The sequence below is a fragment of the Aythya marila genome (genome assembly GCF_965140915.1).
Source record: "Aythya marila genome assembly, chromosome: 9".
Classification (NCBI taxonomy): Eukaryota; Metazoa; Chordata; class Aves; order Anseriformes; family Anatidae; genus Aythya; species Aythya marila.
In genome coordinates this window covers 10,312,932-10,340,045 of record NC_139050.1, presented here as the reverse complement: position 1 = coordinate 10,340,045, position 27,114 = coordinate 10,312,932, and the positions used below count along the sequence as shown (strand labels likewise).

The window sequence follows — 27,114 nt, the reverse complement described above, 5'->3', positions numbered from 1 at the left end:
TAAGACGTGTGCCTGGTCGGTTACACGCGGAGAAAGGTTCCCCTGGTGTCCCCGCAGCAGCTACTGGGGTGTTTTGGGTTCCAGCTTCAGCAAAAGCACGTAGCAAGGGCCAGAAGAGCAGCCTGCAGCTGCACCTGCCTTACCTAGCCAGCCTTCCCCTTGTTCTTCCCGAAAAGCTGCCCCCTTTCCTTCCTGGTTGGAGAAGGCTTCGTCTTGTGCCTAGCAGCAAGAGCACACGGAGGAGCAGGGAGCATCCTGAGGGGCTCGTTAGGCGCCAGCCGTGTCTGCCAGGCAGGGCCCCAGCTCCACCTGCAGCAGATCCGCAGCAGTGCGAGCAGAGCAGCTGCCTGCCCAGCACCACCCCGCCACTTCTCCCTCAGGTGTCTGGCAAAAGCCAGGGGAAAATCATTCAAAGAAACAGGCTGGTCAGCAGCACCACAGCCCTGCCCCCCCAGAAGGAGCTGGCAGTTACCCACACAGCACCTTCTGTATTTTGAAGATGCCCAAAGACAAGCAGGTTAGAGGCAGGAAAGTCAGGTTTGTTCCTTGGAAATGCCCAATTTGAGCATGTACGAGAAGGCTGCCCTCACACCAGCTGGGCTGGGGAGGGCCTGCGGCTGCCTCTGGTTTCAGCCCCCAGGACCATCCAGGACTAGGTGCCCCGAGCACACACCCCATAGCAGCAGTGCAGTAGCAGGAACCTGGAACCAAACCAGGGTTGTGACACTTATGACAACAGAGGTCTCAAGGCTGAAGAAAGATTTAATAACTATCTAAGGAAATCATCAGTGACATGGAGAAGGTGTCTGGGGAGTAAGAGTCAGTATGAGAACTAAGGGGATTCACCGTTACCACTGCACAGCAAGTTGAGATCAAATGAAAGGAGGCACTTTTTCAGAAACACTGTTCCCTACTACACTCGCAGCAGCAGGTCGCTGCAGTTTGCTGGGCTCTGACACCAGAGCTTGCTGCTGGAGGGAGGAGAAAAGTTGCCACAAAACTCCCCAGCGCTGCACAGCAGACACTACAGACCACACCAGCCGCTGAAAGGCAGACTGATTGCACACACTGATATCCACGTACAGGCTGCAGGTCCTGCACAGCAAGGAACAGAAATGACTAAGACTGCAACGAAGTGTCGTCCACCACAGCCTGAGAAATGCCATCACAAACAGACCCGTTAGATATTCTAGAACTAGAAGCCAAGAAGGTAGCTTTAAGGAATAAAATTAACGCTTGGGATGGGTGAACAGGTCAAGACAAAACACACTATAGTTTCTCTTGGAAAATGCTGGATGACAAGGAAGTACCCCTACTTTAGAGCTATGCTGGCACTAGATAATGAACCTTTCCTCTGGCACGAGGAGAAAAGCACGATTCAGTGCTTGGTTATCACCACACGCTCCCCGCCATGTTCTAAAACCTTCCTTTCCATTGCCAGCTGTTCCAGAATGGTCTTCTGCAGCAACGGTGCATTCGCTCCTCTTACAACAGCTACCAGTTCTCCTCCCTGAAAGGTGTGAAAAGCAAGTCTGTCAGTAAGTTAGTTCACAGCAGAGCTCTCCGAGCTCTGGAAATCATCAGCGGAGAACATCACATATCACTTTGTGTACCAGGCTGAGCTGCTCTGCTCCAAAAGGAAGGGAAACTTTGGAACAACCTTCGTTGTTGTTCCTGATCAGTCTTAGGGCAAACTGAAGCAGCATGTGACAGAGTGAGGTCCTGCAGTAGGACAGCTCTCAAAGGGGACAGTTGTTCCCATTGACAAGTCATATTTATTGCTATGCAACTACTGTAAAAAGATTGTCACTCACTGCATAAAACAGAAAGACAGGCTCGCATTTTCCTCTGTATTTTTCCAGAGCATCAATGGAATCAACTTCAGCCTAAAAGGAATGTAAAATAAAACAGCTGTTTCTAAAAAATGTTTCTGCTTCAGAGGACTACACATGCAACAGACTGGACCTGAACATCCTCAACTGCCTACTCTCATCCCTTATGTACAGCGAAGCACCTCTGGGCCCCAGTCTTATGGGCTAAAATGACAGGGGTCAGAGCGAGTTCTCTCAGCTCAGCATCAGAGACACAAGAAGCAGGCAGATGTCTCTGGGAGATTTTGCCAGCAGTGGTTTGCACAGCAGCTGGAGGTTGCTGAAGGCTGCGTGACATGGAGTTTTGAGCATCTCCAAGAAACAGTGCCCCACAGCCTCTGCAGGAACTTGTCCCAGTGTCCTGACCACTCCTATTGTGAATGCTTTTTTCACCTTGTATCTATTGGAATTTTCCCTGCTGCAAGGTGATCTTGTTGCCTCTTGTTCTTTCACTCTGTACCATTCAGAAACATTTGTCTCTGCCTTCTCTAATAACGCTCCATTAGACAGGTGAAGACAGCTATTAGATCTTTTCTTCTCCAAAGCGAAGAAATCCAGCTCTTTCAGACTCTCCCCTGTACATCAGAGGAATACATATGCCACCGATTCTGTCTAGCTTAAGCAGTTTGCTGCAAACTGCAGAAGCAATTACTATGAAAAGTTCACCACATCAGTAAACACACAACTGCCAACAAACTTGTCATCTTGCCAAAGAAAAACAGCAAGTTTATTGGCAGGGCTAAGGCAAGAGCTAGACTGTGGTAAAATATGAAAAACAGGAAAAAAATGATCAGTTGCCTTCACGTTTTCAGATTGCTTCTGCAAAGGAGAAGAAGACAAGTACAGAAATGTTCAAGCCTGAAAATTCTTAATGATATAAGCTGTTATTGATGTAACCGACTGCCTGCATCCAGCAGACTTACACAAGCTGGAACTTCTGCACTGTTACCATTTTGGCTGAATATTAGAAAGATAAATTACTTCAGCCTTTAGTTACCTGCTAAATTCAGGGCAATGGTTATTTTAAGCTGTGCTACGTTGGATCTTACCACAGCAAAATGCAGGAGGTCACTGCTGACTTCATTCCTTATTTTTCGGAAAAGATCCACTACTGCTTTGCAGGGACCACACCAGGCTTGAAACACATCAACAACTACAAGCATGAAAATGTATAAGAAAAAGGTCAAAATCAGCCTTTTTAGACCAATAGGCTGGCTTGTGCACTTGTCCTCTTTGCACTGTAATCTTCTGGAAGGGGACTACAAAAAGGCTGCTAGTACAATAATTAGAAACTTGAAAACCTCTGAGAATTTTAGTACAATAATAAGAAACTTGAAAGCCTCTGAGAACTGGGGTGCCCCACAGTGACCCCTGTGGCACCACCCTCCTAGGGAAGGAGATATGCTTAAGGTCTGTCTGAACCCCTCAAGCCACAGCTTGTGGCTGTTGTTCCCAGAGGTGTGTTTGCAGTGTGGCATGACACTTAAAAGCACCTAGAAGGAGATTATGGATTCAACTCTGAAGTAGAAACTATCATACTCTTTCAAGGTTTCCATTGCTAGATGAGAGTGTGAAATCACATTATGAAATATCAAGCTAATAACAATGGTATGGAGGAGTTGAGAAGAAATATTTATATGGCTGATCCCCTGGAGGTATCAGATTTTCTAGGGAGACCTGCTGCACAGAGGAAGAGCACGCAAGACTTACCTAATCATCCCTCTAACCTCCCTACCCTCAGGAGCCAGGACAGTCCTGCTCCAAGCGGGTGGCTGGACTGGAGACTCCAGAGGCTTGTGCTCCAGTGGTGCCATTGTTTCATGATAACTGTCCCACAGAAGGCAGAAAAACTGATCTCCAGCTAGTCTTGCATCTACAGTGTTATTTGTTCTTTCCACTCAGGGCAAGAGAAACAGGGTTTGACTGAAACATGCATACCAGTAGAAACTGATTCCTGACAGGACTGGAGGCATTTTAACACAGAACAAAAGAAACCTCAGATGTTGACCAATCCCTTACCAATGAGGCCTTTGAGACACAGCATTTCTTCCCAGAGTTCCTGGCTATTGATGTTAGTCTGTGTGAAAATTTAAAAACAGCAAGAGCAACAGTAAGTCACCAGGTAGCTATAAACATACGGACACATCATTGCATTCTTGCATGTAAGACAGACATCAGACATACAGAGGTATTGCTATCTGAACACTTCAGAAAAAACCTTCTGACTGCAATCCTCTCACCTCTGGTCCGCTGCGCAGTGCCAAGCTGTGCTAGAACATGGGTGGGAGACCTCTCAGAAAAACCATGCAGTCAGCTGAACTCAGATACTCTTCCCCCAAACTCTTATTCCTCCCCTCCTTCCCACATGCTCTTGCTACTACCGGATGCCAGCTCTCAGGGACCCACCAGCAAGCCAGCTAACCCCGAGGAACAGTTTAATGGATTAGAGGCCTAAGTTGTCTCAGAAAGAAGGAAAGGCACATGGAAAGGAGAGGAGCATCCAGGCAAATGCAAGCCCTCCCCCTTTTAGCTGCAGTGACCATTTGAACAGTCTGGTTGCTTGCAGACCCCCGCATCAGTTTGCGGAGAGACCAAAAGTTGTTCTGGGGTCTGACTGAGGAAACAGCCCTTGCATCTTGGCAGGGCATCAGCATCATGGCCAAATGACCAGACTCCCAGCTGAACCTACCAGGTGGTGGTGTGTATCCGCATTTATTGTGCCCCAGTCTCCATTTTAGCTACAGGACACCACTCTGTGCTTTCTGGGTCCTTTGATGTGCAAGACAAGAGGCTGCAGCTGAGGGATCACCTAAGGCTGCAGCTGTGAAAGCAGCATTCAGGCTGACTCCTTCACCAAACCCAGGGACACATTCATCCTTCTCAGCTGCAAGCCCTCTCTCCCTCCATTAGTAATTTCTTTCCTCCCTCACTCCAGGCAGCTTTGCTTGAAGCAGGAACGAAGTGACCCCTGTGACAGGCTGTGGGATGCCGCACCATGGGCTGGTCGTGCTGTTAGAACACCACGCTGCTCTCCAATAACTCCAGCAACCTCCTTTGCTGACCAGCCTATTTCTGTAAGCGTAGGTCATGTGAGAGCAACAAAGAATAATTTTCACAGGGTCTTGTTGCAAAGAAAATAAATAAATAAATAAGGATCAGCATGAGATACTTGAGTGTCAGCAATAACACAATACACTAACCGTGCCAACAGGACATGCTAAAAATGCTGAGCTGGACTTAAAGAGGAGAAAAAAAGGGTGAAAGCCCAGGGTTAGTAGTGTTTGGTATTTTTTTAAACAAATTGTTCTGAAAATTTGGACTCTTTAAAGAAGCGACTTTACAGAATCACCCTGCTGTTACATTGGTAATACAGTTTGTTGCTGCTGTGCTGATAGTGAACAATTAAGGTTCTTAATAACTTTCTCAGTTGGTATCATTAATCCTAAATACATTTTGTCTACGCTGGAACACAGTATGTTGCAATAAGGCTAGCTACTATTCAATAATTAACACCAACACACATTAAAGGACTGTCAAAATTGCCAAGTAAAGAATTTGAAGAGTGGAAATTCCCATGCAAATTAAGCGGCCGGCCTTTTACAGATTTTCAGAGGCATTACTGGAGGTCACACTGTACAGTTTCTCCAGCACCCCACCGCACTCAGAGAATGGGGAGTTGTTCAAACACCTCTGTTTTCCTGTTCAGCATATGACCCAAAGCCTAATTTTTTCAGCAAACATCTGCAGAATTAAGAAGTGTAATTTTTCCAGGTATCATCAGTGCAAGGACCACCCTCATAGTGTTTCGAGAATGTTAATGAGTTCAACTCATTTATGATGATTATAATTTGCAATAACGAGTTCGACTGATGGACTTGGAAAGTAATGCCAATGCTGTTTAAAGTGCTTTGCTAATTTGAATGCCCAGAGGCAGCTAGGACTTGCTTTTCTCTGACACAACCAGAACTTTTCTAGGACATCACATTGTGTCCCACGCGAGGTTCATATATATCCACCTGCAGATGTGAACAACCACATTCCTACAAGCCTAGGCCAGGCTCTCCTAAACTGGGTGTATATTCAGTTGCCAAAGGTGAAAAATCTTGTTTAAATTACATTCCCCATCACATACGAACACAGGGAGACAAGCAGCATAAATAATTTCTAGCTCAACAAAGTGATCATCCTTCTCATACAAACGCTCAAACTTTCACCCCATGTTTTCCAATTCTTACAGTGAACAAACAAGGTTATGTACTTCTTCCTTCAGTATCTCTCTTGTGTGAAGAAATTCATTCAAAATTTCAAGATGTTAATGACCTACTTTTGGGCTTTTTCTATGATTTTGCATGCTAATCTGCTCTCAGAAATCCTCTCTCTCCTCCTAACAAAGCATCATGAGGTCTCTTGCACAGCGTAAATAGGGAAAATTTACTCTGTGCATCATTGTGAAATAGTTTTTTTCAGCCTTTGAATTCTTCTTGCACCTCCTAACTTTTTTTTCCAGCTTTGCAGCAACCTTTCTAAATAAGTGAACTGGTCAGAAACATTCAGTGAGAGACTCAAAAAACAACCAGGAGAATGCCCCTTTCCCCTCCTGGTCTCTACTTCTGGAAGTGCTACGAACAATCCTGTGAAACATCCATGGGTGTTCTTTGAAAGCAGCCACACCGCAGGACAGTGCCAGCACGTTAACAGCCCTTCAACACAACCTGCAGGGAACTCTCTGCACCCTGGCTCTGGGGGACATAGCTCACTTGCCATCGCTTCCCACCTGCCTTCAGGAATACTTTTCCACCACGAGGTCCTCGCAACAGGGCTCTGCCAGAAGAATGCAAGTTACCCTAGGACTGAACATCATTCCTCCCACTGTTGTGAGTTTAAAAGATGTTTTAAAAGGCATTTCTATCACAGCTGGCTCCTACTGACCTGAAGGACTACCTCCTTTCTCTTTGCAGCCATTCTTCTACAGCAACAAGGGTCCTTTGAGCAGCACCCCCCAGTGCAAAGCCCAGCAGAAGTCTTCTAATTATGCGAATCCAGCTGCTGGCCAACCTGCAGCACAGAGAAAGCTTTTCACTTGTCTTTGCTCCTCTCTCCAGGACATAGTGCCTTTCACATCATGCAAAAGGTGTGGGGTTGGAGATGAAGTGCTGCTGCAGGGCCTGAACCGCCGCACACCTCCAAAACCACAGCAGGAGCCCCCCACCCCGTCCCAAGTCCCAAGAGAGTTGCAGAAGGGCCGAGGCCGGGGCCTGGCGGTACCTGCGCGGCAGCTGGCAGCGCCCCAATGCTGCTACCGCAGCCCTGGCAACGCGGGGAGGAGCAGCAGCACAGCCTGCCCGGCTCCCCCTGCTCGGCAGTGCTGCAGCCAGGAGGGTTTGGCTCCGTCACCTCTGTGATTCCCCTCGCGGGAGCCAGCCCTGACCTCCCCAGCACCGAGCAGGGGGGGGGTAAGCTGCTGGCCACACTCCAAATGCAGCTCAACTTTAAAAGCTTTCTCCCCTCCTCGTTTGCACTAAGAGCGCACTGCTGGGTTGCAGTCAGGCCCACAGGGCGATGCCAGTTTCGGCAGAGCTGCTGCTCACCCTTGCTGACTCCTGTGCCCAGGGTCCTCAGGCTCCAGGAGCAGGCCTCACGGGGCTTCTCGTCTCATGGCGGCCTCCAGCTGGACAAGGTCTCTCCTGGCTGAGAGTCTGGCTTCTGGCACGTCCACTGCTCTCCCTCATTGCCACTGCCAAGCCCAAGGGACACTGCCCAGTGCCTCCAGCACCAGCTCAGAGGAGCAAGCTGCACCCCTGAACACCCCCAGCAGCTTTTTGTAAAGTCCTCAGCCTTCAGTAAAGTCCTGATCATTTTGGCCACAACTGGATTTTTACATGTTTACACCTATCGTGTCCTTACATTTCAGGATTGCTAGACAGTCCTCTTAGTAAACCAATTTTGTAATCTTCAAGAATTTAATCTCATGCACCTCCATTATTCTTCTGCCTTTATGCTTCAGCAGTTTCATGCTGGAGGCGTAGCAATTACTACACGGCTAAAATCTGTAAATAGATTTTAAAAGATATGAGATGCTTGCCTTAAAAACATACTGACACAAGATGCTTTTGAGCACATCGCATAGCTTCTCTCAGTACCATGATGTGAATCTGTGACAGGAACAACAGACAAATTTTAAGTCTCACTTGACTTTGAGTGGGAGAGACTGCTCCAAATAAGCTGGGGGAGGTGAGGTACAACCAAGCATACCAGTTGTCAGATAACTAGCATGCCAAACTCCACGAAAAACTGTGCTTTTGGACACACCTTCACAGATTGGCCATCATCACTGGACCCTCTGAAGAGATATAAAGATAGAACATATAAAAATTGATTATGATTGGTTTTCTAGAAGAGAGATGGCACAAGGACACCAGAAATCTGAGGATGTGTATCCTGTTCAGACAAGCTCTACTTGTTCTGGTGATGCAAGCAACTCTGTAACTAATTCACAAGATGCCGCCACCCAAAAAAAGCTGGTAAACATCTGGCCAACAAGTTTGCTCCCATTGTAAGTCTCAGGCTAGCAGCTATGAGGCAGTGGAGAAGATGGCACAGAAAGCTCAGATTTTTCCATGAAGTTCAGAAAAACCTAGATGTTCTGGTAAAGTTCTTTTTATTTACAGTATTTTCTTCTTTTTGTACATACCTATAGCAACATCAAAAATTATTCACAAAGCTTAACTGAATGTAAAAATGTTCTCATCCAACAGTTTGTCCTATCAACTTCACACCTGTGGAAAATGTCAACTGTTCTCATGCAGCAACGAGATTGTCTGAGCATTTTTATTTTTTTACTTTTTTTTTTTTTTTTTTCTTAAATCTTTTCTGGTAGAATTTCATGAAACAACCTCAAAGATGTACATAGATACTTTACTCACCTTTTTTTCTGAACACTTTTAGGCACCGAAGTTTTATAGCATCAAACTTAGATTTGTTTTTAGAAACGTGAATGGAGGAGGAGGGGGAAAAGAGATATGTAAGAACTTGAGTTCCTAAATGTACATAGCAGGAGTGTGAATTTAGAAGCCAGATGCACACTAAAGTTTTACATCAGTAATACCTGCCTCAGAATTTTCTTCGAGTTCAAGCAAAAAAATATGATTGATTTTTATAAATAAGTCTTCACTTCTGAGGTACTGATATTTATCAAGTTCTCACATATTTTCACTTTTCTGTTTGTTCAGCCCCCAAAGTCCATCACAAAAAAATTGCAGAAGGACATTAAAAAACTGCCAGTCACTTACTGCAATGCCTGGGGAAAAAGTGTCAGGTGCTTACTTTTATTTGTCTTTCAAGAGTGGAAGAAATTACATGAAATGTATATATCTCCTCTGCAATCATGTGATAAGTTATCTGATACATAGGACATTCAAATTCCAGGCCAAACTGTGGTCACGTTTTCTGACACAAGTAGTTACCTTGGAAAAAAAGTAAGGCTATCACAATTTGACCTTCTGATTAGGATTAAAGATTAAGATACTTATCAGAATTGGTTAGCAAAGTTACAGACCTCTCTTCTTGCTGCAGCCTTCCTGAAGCTCAACGTAACACAAGAAAGTTTTGGTTTAAGACATAGGCTGCAATCTTTAGTGTGCCCGTTAGTGCTACGTAAATATAGTGTTTGGAGATTATGACTATTAAAACTATAGTCTAAACTGAAATCAGAAGTAGACACGGGAAGAAAGCAAGAACCCTGAAACTGCATGAAGGAGAGCTCCTTGCTGCTCTCATTTGTTCCTATGCATATTTGACCCCTGCCACCACTGGGTCGGTCTTGCGTTCCAGCCTGACCTTACACTGTCTTCTTCATTTGTACTCACAATTTTTCTCCACACTTACAGGCACAATTTCAGCAACTTATGGACAATCTAGCTTCTGAATGTAGTAAAATCCCCTCCCTTATAATCCAGGTATCCAAATCCATGCAAGTGTGTATATCTGCATATATACACAAGATTTATAGCAATGTGACTGAGTAAAAAGAAAAAAATTGTATTTTTTCCATTCCTTTCCCTAACTTAATGCACCTGTTAATGGAAATAATTTGTAAGCCACTTAACTATGTCTGGAGGTAAAGGATGCAAAACAAAAGCAATCCCTTAATCACTGCTTGCCAGCTTCTTCTGGTCTCTTGAAAGTGTAGCTTTTGCAAGATGCTGTTCACTCTATTGATATCAGTGATCAGCAAATACTTATCACCAGTGAAATAAACTAACCCCTCAGCAATTATCCGAGCAAATCCTTGGCTTCTAAAGCAATAGCTTATGCATGCTGTTATTGCAGCCACCTGTTCCTTTCCAGAAAAGTCAGTCATGCTAACTCTAAAGTATGAGCCTTCTAAAAACTGTACAGGAACCTAAAGCAATCCAGCTGACCCATTCCATTGATTTGAGTATATCACTAGTACCAAGTGACCTTGTATGACAGCAAAATGCTACCTCTTGGATCTTGTCAGTACAGAACGTACTGCTTATAATTTGGGGTCTACTGTCTCTCTCTATTTTCCTCTTTAGAAAGGAAGTATAATTTAAGTTAAGCTGAAGTTCAGAAATGCATATATTTTACTTAAAAACATTCATCTGTTCAAAATTCAAAATAAACTTTATGGGATACAACAGTTTTTTTTTTTTTAAATAACATTTCATTCAAACTGTATATAATTCACTGAAGTATTCGTACAGCAAACAATGGTCAACCCTTGAAAACCTGTAGAAAAAGATTTTCACACAAAAAAGGAAAAACAAAATTGAGGTATCACACCCACACACATTCATCCAAGCACACGCACACACTCAAACACACCCACACACACGCAGGCTGCAGCAAAAGCAGAAAATTGTAGGCCCAAAAGGAAAATGACGACTGATTGTTCTATTCAAAAGTCCAGGTAGCTCAGGAAAAAAAACAAAAACAAAAAACAGAAGAACAAAACAACCCCCCAAGAGTCCTCTGAGTAAAGAAACTACCTCAAAAAAAATTCTCAAGTGCACTGGAGACCTGATCATTTAAACTGTTTCTGCAAAGCAGCTCCCTGCACCTGAGAAAAATGCAGCCCAAGGTGACTTGTGCAAATATAAGGAGTCAGGAATATCTCCTGCTATTCCTTAAGTAGACATGAGGGGTGTCCATAGATTTAATTAGTCTTTGATCATGCAAGATACTGCTGGAGTGCTGTCTTCGCCCTGCAAGAGAAGAACAACCTGTTAAGTGTTGGGGTTCAGCTTTATCATCAACTTTCTGTCCAAAACTGTGTTATGCCAGTAAGGAGGAGGATGAACTAATGAGGTGAAAGGAAGCCAAGTAGCTGGTTCCTTCAGTTTGGAAGAATCTAGTTTCTGGTGCAGAAATGTTCTGTGTGGGCTGTAACCAAGAATCCACTCTACACCTAAGAATAAGATGATCTCATCAAGTATATAAGATGTTCAGCATAATCTTAGCAACTGGCCAGTATGGTGGGAATTAAGAAGCATATTGAACCTTGTTATCAACAGACTTTTTTTTTTTTTTTTTTTTTTTTTAAATCTCCCTTCAGTTGGTAAAAAAGCAATTCTTCTGTAATACAGATGCACCATGAAAAGCAGGTCCTTTAGCTGAGAAATCCAATGCTACAATCAGTAACTCAGAACATACTAGAGGCAAGTTAGTCAGACTGCCCCTACTAAATACATACAACAGAGGTGAGAGGTAGAAAAGCAGCAGTCAGCATAGGACTGCAATTGATGTGACCTAACATTTCACAACATTTTGTTAAGAATACCTCCTAAAAATCTATGGTTGCAGTTTTATCAATATTTCAGTTAATTCAGTGTTTACTACACCCTAAAGTGTTTTGCTGTTCCTTTTGCCCAACACCTCCCAACCATGCTGTCATGCCTTTAACTGGCCTTTCCAAGATCCAATCCAATTCAGCAACCCAGAAGAAAATAACGTAATTAAAAGCAAAGATTTCCGTTTAATCTTGTTTCTGGATTTTTATGTTTTTTATACTTACTTGTCACACAGATTTGGATCTGATGACTGACTCAATTTATGTAGAATATCTACTATTCCTATGTCTCGTAGTTTGTCTTGGCGCTCTTGTGAACCTACAACAATAAGTCACATCGTTGGGAATACCACCAAAAATAATGTATGCAGAACAGAAGAAAGGAGAAGAAAGGAGTGGCAGCAGAAAACAGCCTAAGGAGGGGCTATGGAACACAGTTTGGCTAAAACGCAGGAATGAAAACCTCCCCCAGCTGTGGCTACTTCAAAAGGGAGCTCTAGTTTCTTTTCTGTATTTTAGTGTGCTCGAGTGCAAAGAAGAGAAATTTTTGAAGGCAAAAACCTGAACACATTTGATCCTAAAGCAAGCAACTGAAGTCAAGCTTCTTTACTCTCATCTCTCAGATTTGCATGCAGAGAACTGGAGATATGTCTGAGGCACTGTGGAATGCCTACGAGCAGAGAACCACCAGGAGCATAACTAAGTGTCACATGCTGACTAAAGTTCTGTCACCTGAGAAATGTGGAATACGAGTAGGAAAAAGATACCCTAGAGACACCAATTCCTTTGTTGAAGAGCAGCATGGTCAATTTGAAGATCTGTAAATCATCCATCTAACAAGGTCCTCCTCCTAGCTCCACCATTCCTCAAAGCACACAAACTCCCACCCACCTTTCCCTCACCATTCCCTCCAGTTCCACATGAAGGCCTCCATTTGCCCTCTCCACTCCTCACAACAAAATCACATTTTTTTGTGCAGAAGCATCCTTCATCTACCTCCTAGTTACTTTCCATTGTTCCAGACCACGACTCTTCTTACTGAACACCTTCTCCATTCCTTCCAGTTTCACCCACAAATCTTTTTACTGGTTTCAGACTCTCACTGCCCAACCCATCAATTAAGTCATCCATGCTGGGGGAAATTCCTTTCCAAATAGTCCCTTTCCTAATCAGTTGCCATTTGTCCTCTCCAGTGAACCTGTTCCCTCTGACGACAATTTTCCACAGCTTCCTTAGACTTGGAAGCTCTCCCACTAGGCTTCTCTTTCACTCCAATTCAGGTTTTACGGAATTTTCAGGTTTTACGGAATGCTGCAGATGGAAGCCTCCCACTGCTGACTCTCATTAGCTCCTCTTTACTGACACTCTTCCTGTATCGCCCCTTCCTGCCCTGCAACAATTCCACATTTTACACAGTCTACAATTTACAAAGAATTACACAGAATCTGTGATTCTGTGATTTTCCTCAACGTCCTCCTGACCTCACTTACTTCTTCCATAATATACCTATAATGACATCTCCCTTTATGCTTTGGATCCCTTTGTGCTGTGCACTGCAAGTACTGAGTATTGTGTTACATTAGCCTTTTGATGAGGGTAGTAACTTGTCTATGTATTAATAATGAGGCTTTCTTACCTTCTTCTTCGTTCCATATGAGATTAGATATACAGAACATGGCAGCAAGCTGAAGTTTAGCATTTGAATGACTCTAAATATAGAAAAAATAGTACTCAAATTTAGTATTTCTCACATTTACATTTTGACATTCATCTTGTAATAAATTAGGTAGCGAAGTTGGGACAAATTTTTATCTGTAACTTCCTTCAGCACTTCAGTAGCCAATTCCTTCCTAATGCTTATTAAGAGGTCTAAAGGTATTGCTTAGATCACCAAAACATTCTTATGAGAACTAACTACTGGATTTTCCTTTTAATCAGACTTTCAGTATCACTCTGCCATATAGAGCTGAACGCTGTGGTTTCTAAAACACAACTGGGTACATAAAAGTTAAGTGCATGATACTGGATAAGGATTTACATGAATACATGGTAAAGTGCTATCTTTCATTCTGGCAAAAGACCAACATAAAATCCTTAAGAGAAATTCCCCCATACCATATAATATTTGATTTTCTGCAGGATGTCGTCATTGGTCATAATCAGTTCTTTTGCTGTTGTTCCATCTGCTATATTGGCAAGTATACATAATGTCTGAAAGAAAAAAAGAACTGTTAAGTTATTTGGCTGCAGATCACATTTCATGATTTATACAGTTTTCCTGACAGCTTTGAACTTGTAACAAACAATTCATTTAATTAGTTTTAATATCTTTAATCTGAAGTTTCCAGCTTGCTTACATTTGGGGCCAATGCCAAAGAATTAACAGCTGTGGCTGAACAGCCCTGGCAAAAATCAAGTCATTGCCATTTGAAAATAAAAAGCCTCATTCGTTAATTCATTTAAATTAGTAAAATTTTAAGTCTGTCAGGGAAATATGCAGTGCATAGAAAAGATAAGATACATTGGAAAGTAAAGTACTCTACTCTGTATCAGAACTAGGAAAAAAGAAAAATCCATCCAATTCTTCAGGTCAGGAAAGGGAAAAACAGAGGTGTATCTGCTGATCCAGCAGAGTAATAATGCCACCTCCTCCAAGTCTAGCCACACATCTTAGCTGCAGAGGTAACACAAGTGAACTACTAACGCATCTGATTATTTCTTGCAAATTATAGAAGCAATCCTACAAAATAACCTTGAAGCAACTAAGCCCACATTGGCACTACATGCATATCACATTAAGACTTGCAGAGGCAGCTTTCCTGGTTCTCAGGAGGCACAGGGAGATGCTCTGCAAATTCTTCCCCAAAGAGCTGTGGAAGAACTCAGCCATGTTTTCTGGACATGCAGGGATGACTACGGGAGAGCACTGCAGAATGATCAGGCCAAAGACCTCTCTACCTTCAGCCCATTCCTTACTGAGCAGAGATTTAGACCGTCTGGATTTACCTACATTTTTACAGCTATTTGCCATGCTGTTTGCTACCAATACCCATCCTAAGACAAAGCAACCCTTTGGAATCTCCCATAGCTTCTCGCTGCCACCATTATTCATCACCACATGCCCTGTATGAGGAAGGCTTTTGCAGAGAGCCCCGTTTCCATCTTGTCTTTCATAACTGTTAATCAGCATAATTCTATCCTCTTACTTTTGGTGTAGCATCCCCACAGCAAGTATCCCTTTAAGCTGGCCCCCTTACACTGCCATAATAAAAACAGGGATGCTTTACCCTGTTGACAATCTCCTTTTCCTCTTGCACATTGAGTGTGCCCCTCCCCACCTTTTCCTGGGCTACAGCAACGCACTCTTTTTCCTTGCTGCCGCCTCCTCTCCTTCAATCACTGCTGGCTCCCCCAGGCACCCAGCACAGCTGGGATACCACATCTCCCAGCAGAACACGCACTGCTGCCAGCAAGGCAAGCAACGACACTATTCTTTATTATGGACAGTTCCAACAGCTGCTGTAGAAGCAAATAACCAGTAAATCCTTTATTTCACGCTGAGGAAGGTTTCCTCTCTTCCTTTCTTCCTCCCACCCCCTAGCTGCCACGCTATTACCTTAGATTTAATTCTTATGCTTTCACGTATAGTGTTCCCCTGTTTGTCAAATTTAAAAAAAACATTCTGGAACTCAAACATGTTTGTAACATGCTCTGAAGAGGAATGTTCTTGTAGGTACTAAACTTCTTAAACTGACAGATCTCAGTAAAATGCTCATAGCACATCATAATCCCAAACAAAAATGCCATGTTGGGAGCAGTAAGCATTTCTAGGTGTTTCTTAAATTGTATTCTGCCATGACAACATGAAACAAAAAAAAGATACCTGCTCTTTGACTTCTATATTGTGCTCCCCTTCCAGAATAAGGGTGACTGCTTGCATGATCTGCTTCCCATGAGTGCTCATTATATGGTCTATGTGCTGCCAAAGCAATGATAAAACACAGTCAGCGTAACTTTCCAGACAAAGAAGTAGCATTCCTACTTGAATTACTTAAAGAGTAGCAAAACTGCACAAAAATCCTAGCTCGTAGTGTGGTCTCCCAAACCCAAAAGTCTATCACAACAGGAAAACTTTGTAATATGTCTCTTCATTTGAAGCCTTGCCTTGTTTCAGAAGGCAAGATACAAGCCTTGGTTCTGATTTCACTGAAACCTGTAGGAAAAACACTGTTTTCCCACTTGTATAGAGGCCACAGTCTGAAGATTAAATCCTGTAGGGGACACAAGCTCTCGGTATGATGTTGCAGTTGGAAGGAACCACCTTCTCTCCCCCTCTTAAAACAGGACGATCTCAAAGAAGGTAAGAAAGTTGTTTGTTTGTTTGTTGTTGTTCGGTTTGTTTGTTTGTTTTAAATCCTTTGGAACTTGTGCTACACTTACTGAAACACTGTACAGTTACAGGTATGATATCCACATTAAAAAAAAATCTTAAAGGATTCAGAAAGATAAGGCACATAAATTACTTGTAGTCTAGGAAAACTGTTTCCAGGTTACAGACTTACAGATAAAGGGCCATTTTCTTAGGAACTATAAACACCTATACTAGAATATAATAAGTCATGAGGAATAACAGAAAAATGTGCCACTAAACTATGATGAACTCACAACAAAAATCAGGAGCAACAGCAAACAGCCACCAGAGGTTACCAACACATAATATACACTACATTTTTTTAAGATGGAATGTCTTAAAGATAGGGATTCTTGTAGGACTTCTTAAAATTGCTAGTAATGAAACTTGATTCAAAAGCTGCCATGTAAATTATTCTGGATGAAGTTTTGGTTACAGAATGATAATGGTTGATTCTGGCTCCAAAGTATGCTACAGACAGCAGGTGAAGCTAAGACAGTTTCAGCTGAGGAACACCCCTAAGTGACTGTTGTCAGAGCTCAGGGTCAATTTAATGAATGACTGGTTGTTCATTTCACATTAAAATTTGCACATTAAGACAGAGCAAATTTTCTATGAAGTTTACTGAGACTCACTGAATACAAATATCAGAAGATTTTTTGCAGTGACCTTTTTGTGGTAAAAACAGTATATGAATAAACGCACAGTGGAGGCTTCATGGTTCCATCCCCCCCCCCCCCCCCCCCCCCCCCCCCCACAAAAACTTTGCCTTGCCTTGCCAAATGTTTGCTGCATACTTTCCCTTTTTTTTCCCTTTTTTCTTTACAGGAGATTATCCCTTTTCCTCCACAAATATCTCTTACCATCAAAAACAATTCATGGGCTTACATTTTCAAACCATTTTATTTCAGTGTGTAAAATGAATGTATGTATTTTTTAAGTGCACAATCCCGCAGTCAAATTCAAAAAGCCAGTACTCTCCATGTAGTTGGGTAAGAACAGACATATTTCAGGTGCCAAGAAAGAAGAAACACAGGTCTACTTAATATAAGTACCTCTCCACACTTCGATTGACAAGTACAACCCTCTTGTTGTTCTGGGTGAGTTGCACAGAAAGGCATTTAGACTTACAACAAAATGTTTTTGCTGAAAGCTACATGCAACAGAATTGATCATTAAATGTAACTGTCTAGCTCTGTAATTGATAATTACCAAGTTCCAGTGAATGTACAGAATTCTTTCAAACTTTTTCTGACACTGGTTTGAACATTTGTTTAGAGATACTTGGATAAATGCAAAGCAGAGGCCTGTTTTAGCAATGTATCAAAGAGCAATCAAACAGAAATATAATTTGTATTCTCAGCCAAAATCTTTGTTTCACCAGCAAGAATAAGAGTTAATTTGTATCATCTGTACAGTCATAAAGTCTGTTTCCAGCTCTACTTACTGGGCGAGTAGAAAGAAGATTCCTGAGCAGTCCCAAAGTTTTCATCAGAACATTTACATCAGAATCAGAGAGTAACTGGAATAACTGCTCTGTACTCAGACCTCGTAAGATGTCTGATTTGATCTTCTGTTCTGCTTGAAACGCCATATTCTGAAAGAGACAGAAATTTTGCCTTTTTTTTTTTTTTTTTAAACTTTAAGCTTGGGTTTTTCACTCTTAGTAGATTATTAACTGCAAACATATCCTTTTTAAACTAATCCTGAAAATGTTTGAATTTATGAAGAACTATGATGTCCTCATATGAGTGACTTTATAATTATGCAGTGAATTAAATTTCCACGCACTTTTACAACTGACTGTGTTGACCTGGTTATTAGCAGGTCTATTGTTTGTCTTTGGCACACTACTGATACTGCTTGACTGTTTCCCTGACTGATCACAGCAACCAAAGTGGTATGAGAATTGAAGGGTTTTATTTTATCACTAACTGATGAAGTACTCCAGACTGATACTGTTTTTGTTCTTTCATTAGGTGGAAAGACAAGCCAGATTTCACTTATTTTTAGTAACAACTCAGAAGTTCTTTAGGTCACATTAACAACCTTTTTAAGAAGTGCAATTCCAAGAAGTATTTCAACAGTGTTTTACTTACCATTAAAGCCCAAATGCCATTCACTCGCAAGGCAAGATTTTCGCTCTGTGTTAAACTACATAGAAGTTCTATGGCTCCTGATTCTAAAATAGGCTAAAATGAACAGGTGGGAAGGAAAATTTTAAAACACTACTTAGAATAATTAGACATACATATAAAACTAAATATATATAAGCAAGACTTTTTTGTATTTTATTTATTATTCTTCAGTTTACAAAATGTTCAGTCCACTCTGATGAACTGGCCAAGCCATGCTCTAAATCCATATGCATTCAAAAGTAAGTTTCTATGAAAAATTCGTGTCAACATGGCCTTATTCTCATGTGCATCTGTATGCATGTACACTTGTATATATGCACATACTGCTGTGATACCATCTATGTATCTGCCACAGTCATGTAAGCAAATATCTTTTCCCCAACAGCTTTCAGTTTTGGGCTGCTCTCTAAAAACACTGCCTTCCTCGAGCAATTACATTTTCTGAGTATCAGGTAGGATGTATGTAACTGGTTAAAAGTGTTTATGGACAATGAAAGCTATTGGTATCTTTCTTTACTTTTAAACTTCATGTTTAGTAATCAGACCAAATTAAAATCCAACAGAAAAACTATAGCACAAGAAAACTAGACTGCTCTTAACAATCAGATTAAAATTCAAAGCCTCATAGTATCACATCTTTAAGCAACAAGAAAAACAGACACACAGCTTCTCTTTCAAACTGATTAATGCAATGATAGTTAAATTTGGAACTACTTTCAAGCTGAACTGAATTTGAAGATTACTAGTTTTATCTAAGCCCTGAAGAGCTCATGTGCTTTTGCTTTTTAGGATCATGCCTTTTAGGATGCATCCAATGATATATGAGGCTTTAACATATAAGGTGCTAAGCTTCAGACGTTACTGTTTCAAAAGCAATGAATAACTGAACATCATGTGAGCTTTTGAGAAATTTGTTTAATTTTCCCCCTGCTTAAGACCTTAGTTGATCAGAAGTGTACATAAAAGGCTGTACTTTATAGGAAGAGGATTGTCTCTCTGAATAGCAGCCAGCCTGTAACAACCAGCCAGCAACGTGTGCCGAAGTTCATCTGGTCCCAGGTGCTTGTGCACTGCAATGAGCTGCCAGGGAACAGTGATTTCTCTATGGACGCGGTAGTTGGCTGGCTCCTAGGGAATTCTCCACAGGAGCAGCAGATAGGAGACATTCCAAAATTGTTTTTTGACTAAGCTTTTTTTGCAGGTTAGAATAAAGATCCACTTCAATTTTGTTTAAGCGACTACTAATTTACACACAATTTTGAAAATATCATGGAGAAAAAAAAATAATCAATATATCAAATAAAAATTAGATGCTTTACAGATGCTTTGAAATCTAACATTTCTAAAAATTCCTTTATTTTCCACAAGCAGTATTTTGTTTTAGCAATGATAATTTTACGTGAACCATGTGCCCTGATAGAAAATTCAGTATTCCACTGCAATTTGAAGTAGAAAAACTAAGCTGACTGTGACTGGTGGTACGAACAAGAAAGCCCACAGGCCAGTGAGCTGTGGTTGGTGTTTTTTTAGTTCATTTTCTGTCTTCTCAGAGATGAGTAAAACCACCAAGATCAATTGATCAAAAGAAGGTAATCCAAACTGCCCAACAGGAACCCACATACACCATAATCTTGCAAACACTATCTGTAAGAACTTTTTCGGACTTGGGAAAGCATCTCATTTTATTAAATATTGATATGTATGTGTGATCTGTATGAAAAGCAGATGAGTTGCTAAACTCAAGAACAGATACCCTGTATATTTCAGTCAACAGCAATAATAAAAACCACGAGACTGAGTTATGCCAGCATTTTCAAGATTACAGTAGAAATTCTGTAAGACAACGGATCATATCATCAATTACAGTTTGTTTTCTTGTTGCTCATGAGTTTTGTATTGTTTATTTTTTAAGATAATCACATTTTACAACTAGAAGTCAAAAATTGTATCTATATTTTTCCTTTAGAGACTACATTTAACTATTCCGATGCATCTTTAACGAGCTATCTGATTACAGTATGCCTAATATTACAACTCTATAATGCTTTATGAGCCTTTGCTAACAATAAAGGTGTCCTTATACTTATCGAGCCACTGTATAACATAGCTTTTATCCAGAAATAATAAGAGGTAACAGACAAATACTTACCTCTTTGCTTGGAGAGAATTCCAGAAGAAGATTGCATAGCGTGGAAGATGCTACTACCAGCATTTCATTTGGAGCATTCTGTAAAACCTGTAGTCACAAAGGGGAGAGTGGAGCATCTCTGTTAACTAAGAGGATAAGGAAGGCATCATTTTGAAACGGAATACCTGTAATTATGCTGCACTTCGATATGCTACACATTAGGAGATGCTTTGATGCTAGTAGTGTAGATCCATACAGTGCTCATTCAAGTTAACATGATGGTATATACTTTAAGCACTTTGATCCATTTCAATCTTACGGATAACTGCATTCTCTAAAAGAAATTATTTTTAAAAAGCCTTGCTGAGCTCTTTGGATTCAGTTTTAGTATCTGCAATGAGATCTATAAGGTAGAGAACTTCGGGGAAAAAAGTAGATCTAAATTATCTTGTAGCACTTATAGACCAAGTCTGAGCCTGAAACCAAAGTAGATATAGATCTAGTATCCTATGTGACTAAACACTAACAATAATTTAGCTTTACTGACTTAAAAAATGAAAAAAGAGAGCCAAGCATGGACTACAGCACTCTTCGCTACTGCTTGGCTTTTTGTTGATTTATGACTCTTAGAAGGTCATCGAATTTGACTTCTAGTTAATTTTTATTACGATTCTACAGAAAGACATTCAAATTGAACAGACACCATATCCTCCATGTTACCACTTTAACTGAACAGAACACTTGAGTGGTTGCAACTTGACTTCACTTACCTTCATTAAAGGTTTCCATACAGCATGATCCTGAAAACTTGTCCTGAGCTGCTGTACAGAACGGGACAAACTGTGCAAACATCTGTAACAGAAAAAGAAACCTCTGTTGTGAAAAAAGTATACGGACACACACACAGAGTTATACAGATGCTTCTACACATATAAATACACTGCTAAATATATTGCTTCTGCACATTAGGATACAGACAGAATTTGGGGATTACTAGCCTGCAGACAGCAAAAAGAAAATATCATACTAGTCCAGAGTATTTTTCCCCTAATAAGTTTTCCAACAATAGAAAAGATTTCAGACTAACACTTTAGCTTTTGAAAAATTAGCAGAAGTTCTAGCAAATGCAACATCATACTTTGACATGACAAAATTGTTTGTGTGAATCAGAAAACCATCCTACCTGACTGCAGCTAATCGCACCTTGATACTAGATTCAGATAAGCCATTCACTATACGGTCCATCATATTTTCAGTCTCAATGATCTGGAGCAAAAAGAAAGTAATGTTATATGAATAAAACAGTATGAACATTTATGGGTTGATGTTTTTTGTTTGCAATATTTAAAATATCATATACAAAAAACATAGCTTAAAACATTAAGCCAGTTTACAGTCCTGGATTAAGTGGAACAAAGTGTGCATCTGCATACAATTTAGTAGACGTCTATACTACTTGTTCCACTATTGCTTTCAAAATTACTTTAATAATTCTCAAAAAAAAGAGGGCTATATATATGCATTACTTTTAACGTCATATTAAAATAGAAGACAGCATGTGTGAATGTACATAATAAATACAAACTAAAGATGAGAGACATGTTTTGGAATGGTCTGGAAGAGATATAGTCATACATCCTCCATATTTAGACAGGGCCAGCAGAAGCATTGAAGACTAGGATAAAATGAAGTTAGTATACCAGGGTGAAAGATGGTTCTTCCACAATAAATTGGCTGTGTCTTACACACACCCACCATCTGTTAAAAACAATGCTTTGATACTTAAAAGATGGGATCCTTGCTATTAACTAAAGAAGTTAATCCTGCAACAAAACAAATTTCTGGGTTTGAGTTCTGGAGATCCTGAATCGTTCCCCACTGATAGATCTCCTGGCTTATCTTTTAAGTAACTTTTTTCTACCTTCTACCTCTCCATGTGCTTCTTCCTTCTGTTTTTCCCCTTTAGCCAGCAAAGGCTGAGAAAATTCTTCTGCCTCTTGTACCTGCCATTTTTGGTTGACATTGCAACAACACATTATTTAAAAAAAAAAAAAAAAAAAAAAAAGCGCTACTTCTCATCATTCATTGTTTAATTTCCCTCCACTTTCTGCATGTTTATTCTTAACTAAATGAGTGCTCCTATATTCCACTCTTGCCCGTGTTGTTTGAGTAGAGTTTGGTCTCCTTCACACCAACTGCTTTATTTCAGCAGCACAAAGGCCTTGGTCACTTCAGAATCATGGAAAAAACTGTGACTTTGTTTCACAATATGATTACACTTCCCAGAATTTATGTTTGTTTTTCAGAAAAAAATCTTTGTATTATAATAGGATCCATAATGGAGATGTATTTTTTTCCCCTCAAAACATGTTTTAGAAATGTTAAAATATTCGTATGCCATAACTATATCCCTACATAGCTTATGCTATGATTGATGAAATTTGTAGGTCCCTATTCTATTCTGACTAGCAAGGACCACAACATCTTGAAGAGTTTATTTTCAAAATCTAGTTCACCACAGTGAAAAGATTGTATAAATAAAGTTCACTCTGTTTTGTTACTGAAAGATATTAATTCTCTTTAAACCCCATGCCGGAAAAGTGCAATGTAAAAGTTTGTATTAACATAACTGAAAGCAAGCCTTGGCATTTCAACGTATACTTGCCCTCTTCTTGCAGATAATTAGCAATAGGACTAGAAGGAATCACCTCAAGTTGCGCCAGAGGACATTCAAGTTGGACATTAAGAGAAATTTCTTCTCAGAAAGAGCACTCAGGCATTATAACGGGTTGCCCCAGGAGGCAGTGGAGTCACTGTCCCTGGGGGTGTTTAAGGAAAGATTGGATGTGGTACTTAGGGATCTGGTTTACTGGGTAATATTGGTGCCAGGAGGATGGTTGGACAAGATGATCTTTAAGGTCTTTTCCAACCCTAATAATTCTATGATTCTAAAATGAAGAAAAAAGGGCAGAAGAGGCAAAACATACATTCTTGCATGCTCCTTCAGCTGTCTTTGTCTGGATGCTAACATTTTCTTGAACTCACCTTTTTTCGAATATCTTCATCATTTGCTCCAAGGGACGCATACAGCTTGAAAGCGGCCTGGCGCAGTTCATGGGCGTGCTTCAAATCATGGTCAAGCTATTTAAACAAAACACAGATGTCAAAGTTAGACACTAAAAATTACAGGTGGTGTTTCCTCATTTGTTGTAAACTAGTATCTTGGTCTGGGGTTTTGTCTACCACACCAAGAGCAGCCAGAAACACAAAGGAACTGACATCTCATTAGCTGATGTCCACACTTAACAATTGAATGCAGTAACTGTAGTGAACAGAGCAGTTAATTTCTCTGCTGAGTTACAGGTAAGTCAACTTAAACAATATCTGCTCACAACAATTTGAGGCCAAAACACTTCTACAACGTTACTGCTCTATCCAGACGCTATTAAGGGGAAACCTAGTCTTATTTACCCAACAGAAACTAACAGAAAGAAACCAGAAGTGAAAAACAAAAACAAACAAAAAACAACAACAACAAAAAACACCACTTTGGAGCCAAAGGAACTCAAGAGAACTGAAGAAAAAGAAAAAACTGAAGTCCATCTTTAAATTATAGGATCTACAGCCTAAGGGGAATGTTGATTTTCAACTTTTTATATAAAGGCAACACAAAGGGGTGCAAACTGTCTAGGAAGTTTTTGAAAGGTAACTTCTTAACACAGGTGCTAGATGGGCAGGTTACAGTGATACACCACTGGATACACTGCTCACAAATCAGGAAAAATTGTCTGGGGATATGAAAATCAAATGGAAGCATTAGTTATAGGGATAACAGTGGTGTTCAAGTTCCTGCAAGGCGTGAGGAGGGCAAGGAAAACAGTATAAAGCCTTGACTTCAGGAGGGCAGACCTGGATGAGCACATGGAGTAAACACTGGCTTGCTCAGCCAGGAGAAGAGAAGGCTGAGCAGAGAGAGACCTAAGAACAGCCTTCCAACATCTAAAAGGAGATTACAAAGAACATAAAGCCAGACTCTTAAAGGAGGTGTGCAGCAAAAGAAGGAGAGACAATACTCAGGCTGAAACAGATGATGTTCCTACTGAATGCAAGAAAAAAAAAATCACTATGAGGTGAACTTTGGAACAGATTGCACAGAAAGATTGATCGAACTCCATTGATAACAATTTTTAAGAGCCAACTGGATAAAGCAGCAAGCAACCTCATCTGAACTCAGCACTGACCCAGCTTTGAACAGAAAATTAAGACTAAGACCTCTTAACGTCCCTTCCAACCAGAGTTACTCTGATCCAGACAGCCCTCAAAAGTCTGTACGCCAAAGGGTTCCACATAACAATGCAAAACTTAAAGTCTATAAAAAAAAAATGCCAGAAAAAAAAAATGCTAGGATTAAGCTGCAAAGCATTAAAATTAAAAAATAATTTTAAAAGCACCTTAAAATTAAGCTGTATGATTAATTCCCTCTGGAGCAGGTACATTAGAGCAGAATGTATTATGCCTGTTTTAACAATGGTAAGTATTCTGTTCTGCAGAGTCCTCACTCATCTAGTTTTTACTTTATAGCGTGTAACTCAAAGTTTTTTTTTTTTTTTTTTTTAAATATAAAGAAATAAAACCCACACAGTTAGCACCCTGGCTGCTCAGCTGACTATTTTTAGGTTCTTTCTGAACACTCAGAGAGAGCAACGCCATATTTATAATTGTCCCACTTACACTGGAACCTTTATCATGTTTTGATGCTATAGCCAATGTTTATTACTCTCCAGTCAACTGCTAAACTTCCTTTTGCTTGTTTAAATTCATACTGCTACTTACAGTTAGGTCATTTTTTTTGTTGTTTGTTTGTTTTAATTTGCATTTTTACACAGGCTTCAAGGCAGCTGTATATGCAGTATCAATTTCATCCTACAAAAACCTGAAAAGTGTATCTACCTCTTGGGATAGCTTCAGAGAAAAACAACTGCTCTGTAATCCAGTTTTGGGGTACTTTCTAAAAATCACACTCGGTGAGAGAAGGGAACACATAATGCATATTTCCCTACAAAGAATATCAAGAACAATCTTGCTTCTGAGGTTGACTGATCTACTAGTGCTTTGGAAAGTTTATGCAAAGCTGGAAAAAAAAAAAAATCACAGATGAGTGTGTCTAAAATACCTAAGAAAATAAGTCTCCAAGGTATATTTTTGGTATCTGTTTATCCAACCTCTTGCAAATGCAGATAATATCTGCACATAATGTGAAGTGCTATGACATCTAAATGTTTTTCTGCTTAATAGAGCAGAACCATCTCTGAACTTGATGTTTTTCACAAAGTTGACCTATGAATTAAAATCAGTTGTATCACATGAACTATCCCTTATGAAGCTGAAATGCTCTGGTTCCTGAAGGCAAGCCTGTTAAACTCTGCAAAGAACATCACAGATGCCACAGTCTAGTACTTCATTCCCATCTTGGGAAAACATCATGAAACTCATATGCTGAGGCTGTCTTAAAATACCCAGAGTCCATTTCTCTGTGTTCCACAAAGAACAGCACCATCCTTCTTACAGGAGGCAGAGTCTAAATATACACAAAGTTCTTGGCTTGGATATTTCAGGCTCCAGGAAAAGCAGTGAATGAGCAAAGATTTGGGAACTACATGCGTCAGGATCATGGCTGGACCTCTGGCCAGCTTTCCATTGAAGACCTCAGACACGAGGCTTAAGAAGAATAAAAAAACATTCCAAGCCCACTTATTACTGGTTTTGCCCACTTTCAAAGACTCAGAAGGGAAACATACCCGTTTGATATCAGTGATTGCACTCACTGAACTGGGATACTTGAAGTAATCAGCAAGCATGACAATGAGGTGGTCAGTAATGCTGGCAATTCTCTGTAGCTCCACATCTGTTTCAATCAAATAAGCCAGAGTTTCTGCACCTTCTACTCGCTCCTCCAGCAGTCTCTCCTTGCTACACATTCGAACCAAACATGGCAGAGTCTGAAAAGTTTAAAACAAAACAAAACAAAAAAGAACCACCAACATTTTTTGGAACAGCTATGTTCATAAAGCAGCTCACAAACTCAAATAGCTATCCCAGAGCAATTGTCATTACAGTTCTTTAGACTGGTACCTTCAAATAAAAATAATTTTAATGGTTTTAAAGACTACAGACAGAAATTGCTCAGGCATTACTAAGTATACGGCAAGCTACTTTCAGCTAAGTTCTCATGCAGTCAAAATAGTCTGCATAAATGTCATGTTGAGAAGTGATATTTAGTCATGTTTAGAACAGATTTCACTATCGACATTAGCTACATCAGAATGAATAACATTTTGGATTTTCTTGCTTCAAAAGACTGGAGGGACAGGCCTTTGACTCCAACATATGGATTTTCATCTGTCATTACCTGGAATGATAGATACCAAAATGCCACCAACAAAAGCTGTAGATGCACCAGACTCTACTGCTATGAACACTGAAATATATTTTCTTACTGCAGTATCTGACATAGAACCTACCCTTTCCCCAGCATTACCAAGACATCGGACAGCTCTTGACACACTGCTGACAGTTCTCTGGTCTAACATGTAACTTAGCAGAAGCCAGGGGTTGCACAAGATCACAGTCAGAAGCTGGTAACCAGTAGCCTCTGATGGTGAGAAGTAGTCATTGCTTTAAGCGGAGCTACCTGCAGTGCCAGGGCCTTGCAGCACACGCTATGGTCATGCCTACCCTTCTCAGTTGTCTGTTCC

The 27,114-nt window shown here is 40.6% G+C and overlaps 2 protein-coding genes across 4 annotated transcripts in view; both read right to left on the bottom strand.

Annotated features, from left to right (window-relative positions):
* Positions 1 to 1,253: 1,253 nt before the first annotated feature.
* NME9 (NME/NM23 family member 9) lies at positions 1,254 to 6,833 on the bottom strand (the record flags this gene model as incomplete). Its single annotated transcript, XM_082767226.1, has 5 exons — positions 1,254 to 1,510; positions 1,815 to 1,886; positions 2,921 to 3,024; positions 3,891 to 3,948; positions 6,801 to 6,833. 5 exons carry the CDS (start codon positions 6,831 to 6,833, stop codon positions 1,379 to 1,381), a joined length of 399 nt encoding a protein of 132 aa, XP_082623352.1. The 3' UTR covers positions 1,254 to 1,378.
* A 1,685-nt stretch (positions 6,834 to 8,518) lies between these two features.
* Positions 8,519 to 27,114, bottom strand: part of ARMC8 (armadillo repeat containing 8) — a 63,817-nt gene continuing 45,221 nt past the window's right edge. For all 3 annotated transcript variants that reach the window (XM_082767100.1, XM_082767098.1, XM_082767099.1), the window contains 12 exons: positions 26,158 to 26,358; positions 23,405 to 23,500; positions 21,543 to 21,625; positions 21,130 to 21,211; positions 20,381 to 20,467; positions 18,193 to 18,285; positions 17,541 to 17,690; positions 15,566 to 15,661; positions 13,798 to 13,893; positions 13,319 to 13,391; positions 11,908 to 12,001; positions 8,519 to 11,098 (listed from right to left, as the gene is read on the bottom strand). In XM_082767100.1, coding sequence (XP_082623226.1) covers positions 11,065 to 11,098; positions 11,908 to 12,001; positions 13,319 to 13,391; positions 13,798 to 13,893; positions 15,566 to 15,661; positions 17,541 to 17,690; positions 18,193 to 18,285; positions 20,381 to 20,467; positions 21,130 to 21,211; positions 21,543 to 21,625; positions 23,405 to 23,500; positions 26,158 to 26,358 — 1,185 coding nt within the window. In that variant the 3' untranslated portion in view covers positions 8,519 to 11,064. The remainder of the gene's footprint in view (positions 11,099 to 11,907; positions 12,002 to 13,318; positions 13,392 to 13,797; positions 13,894 to 15,565; positions 15,662 to 17,540; positions 17,691 to 18,192; positions 18,286 to 20,380; positions 20,468 to 21,129; positions 21,212 to 21,542; positions 21,626 to 23,404; positions 23,501 to 26,157; positions 26,359 to 27,114) is intronic.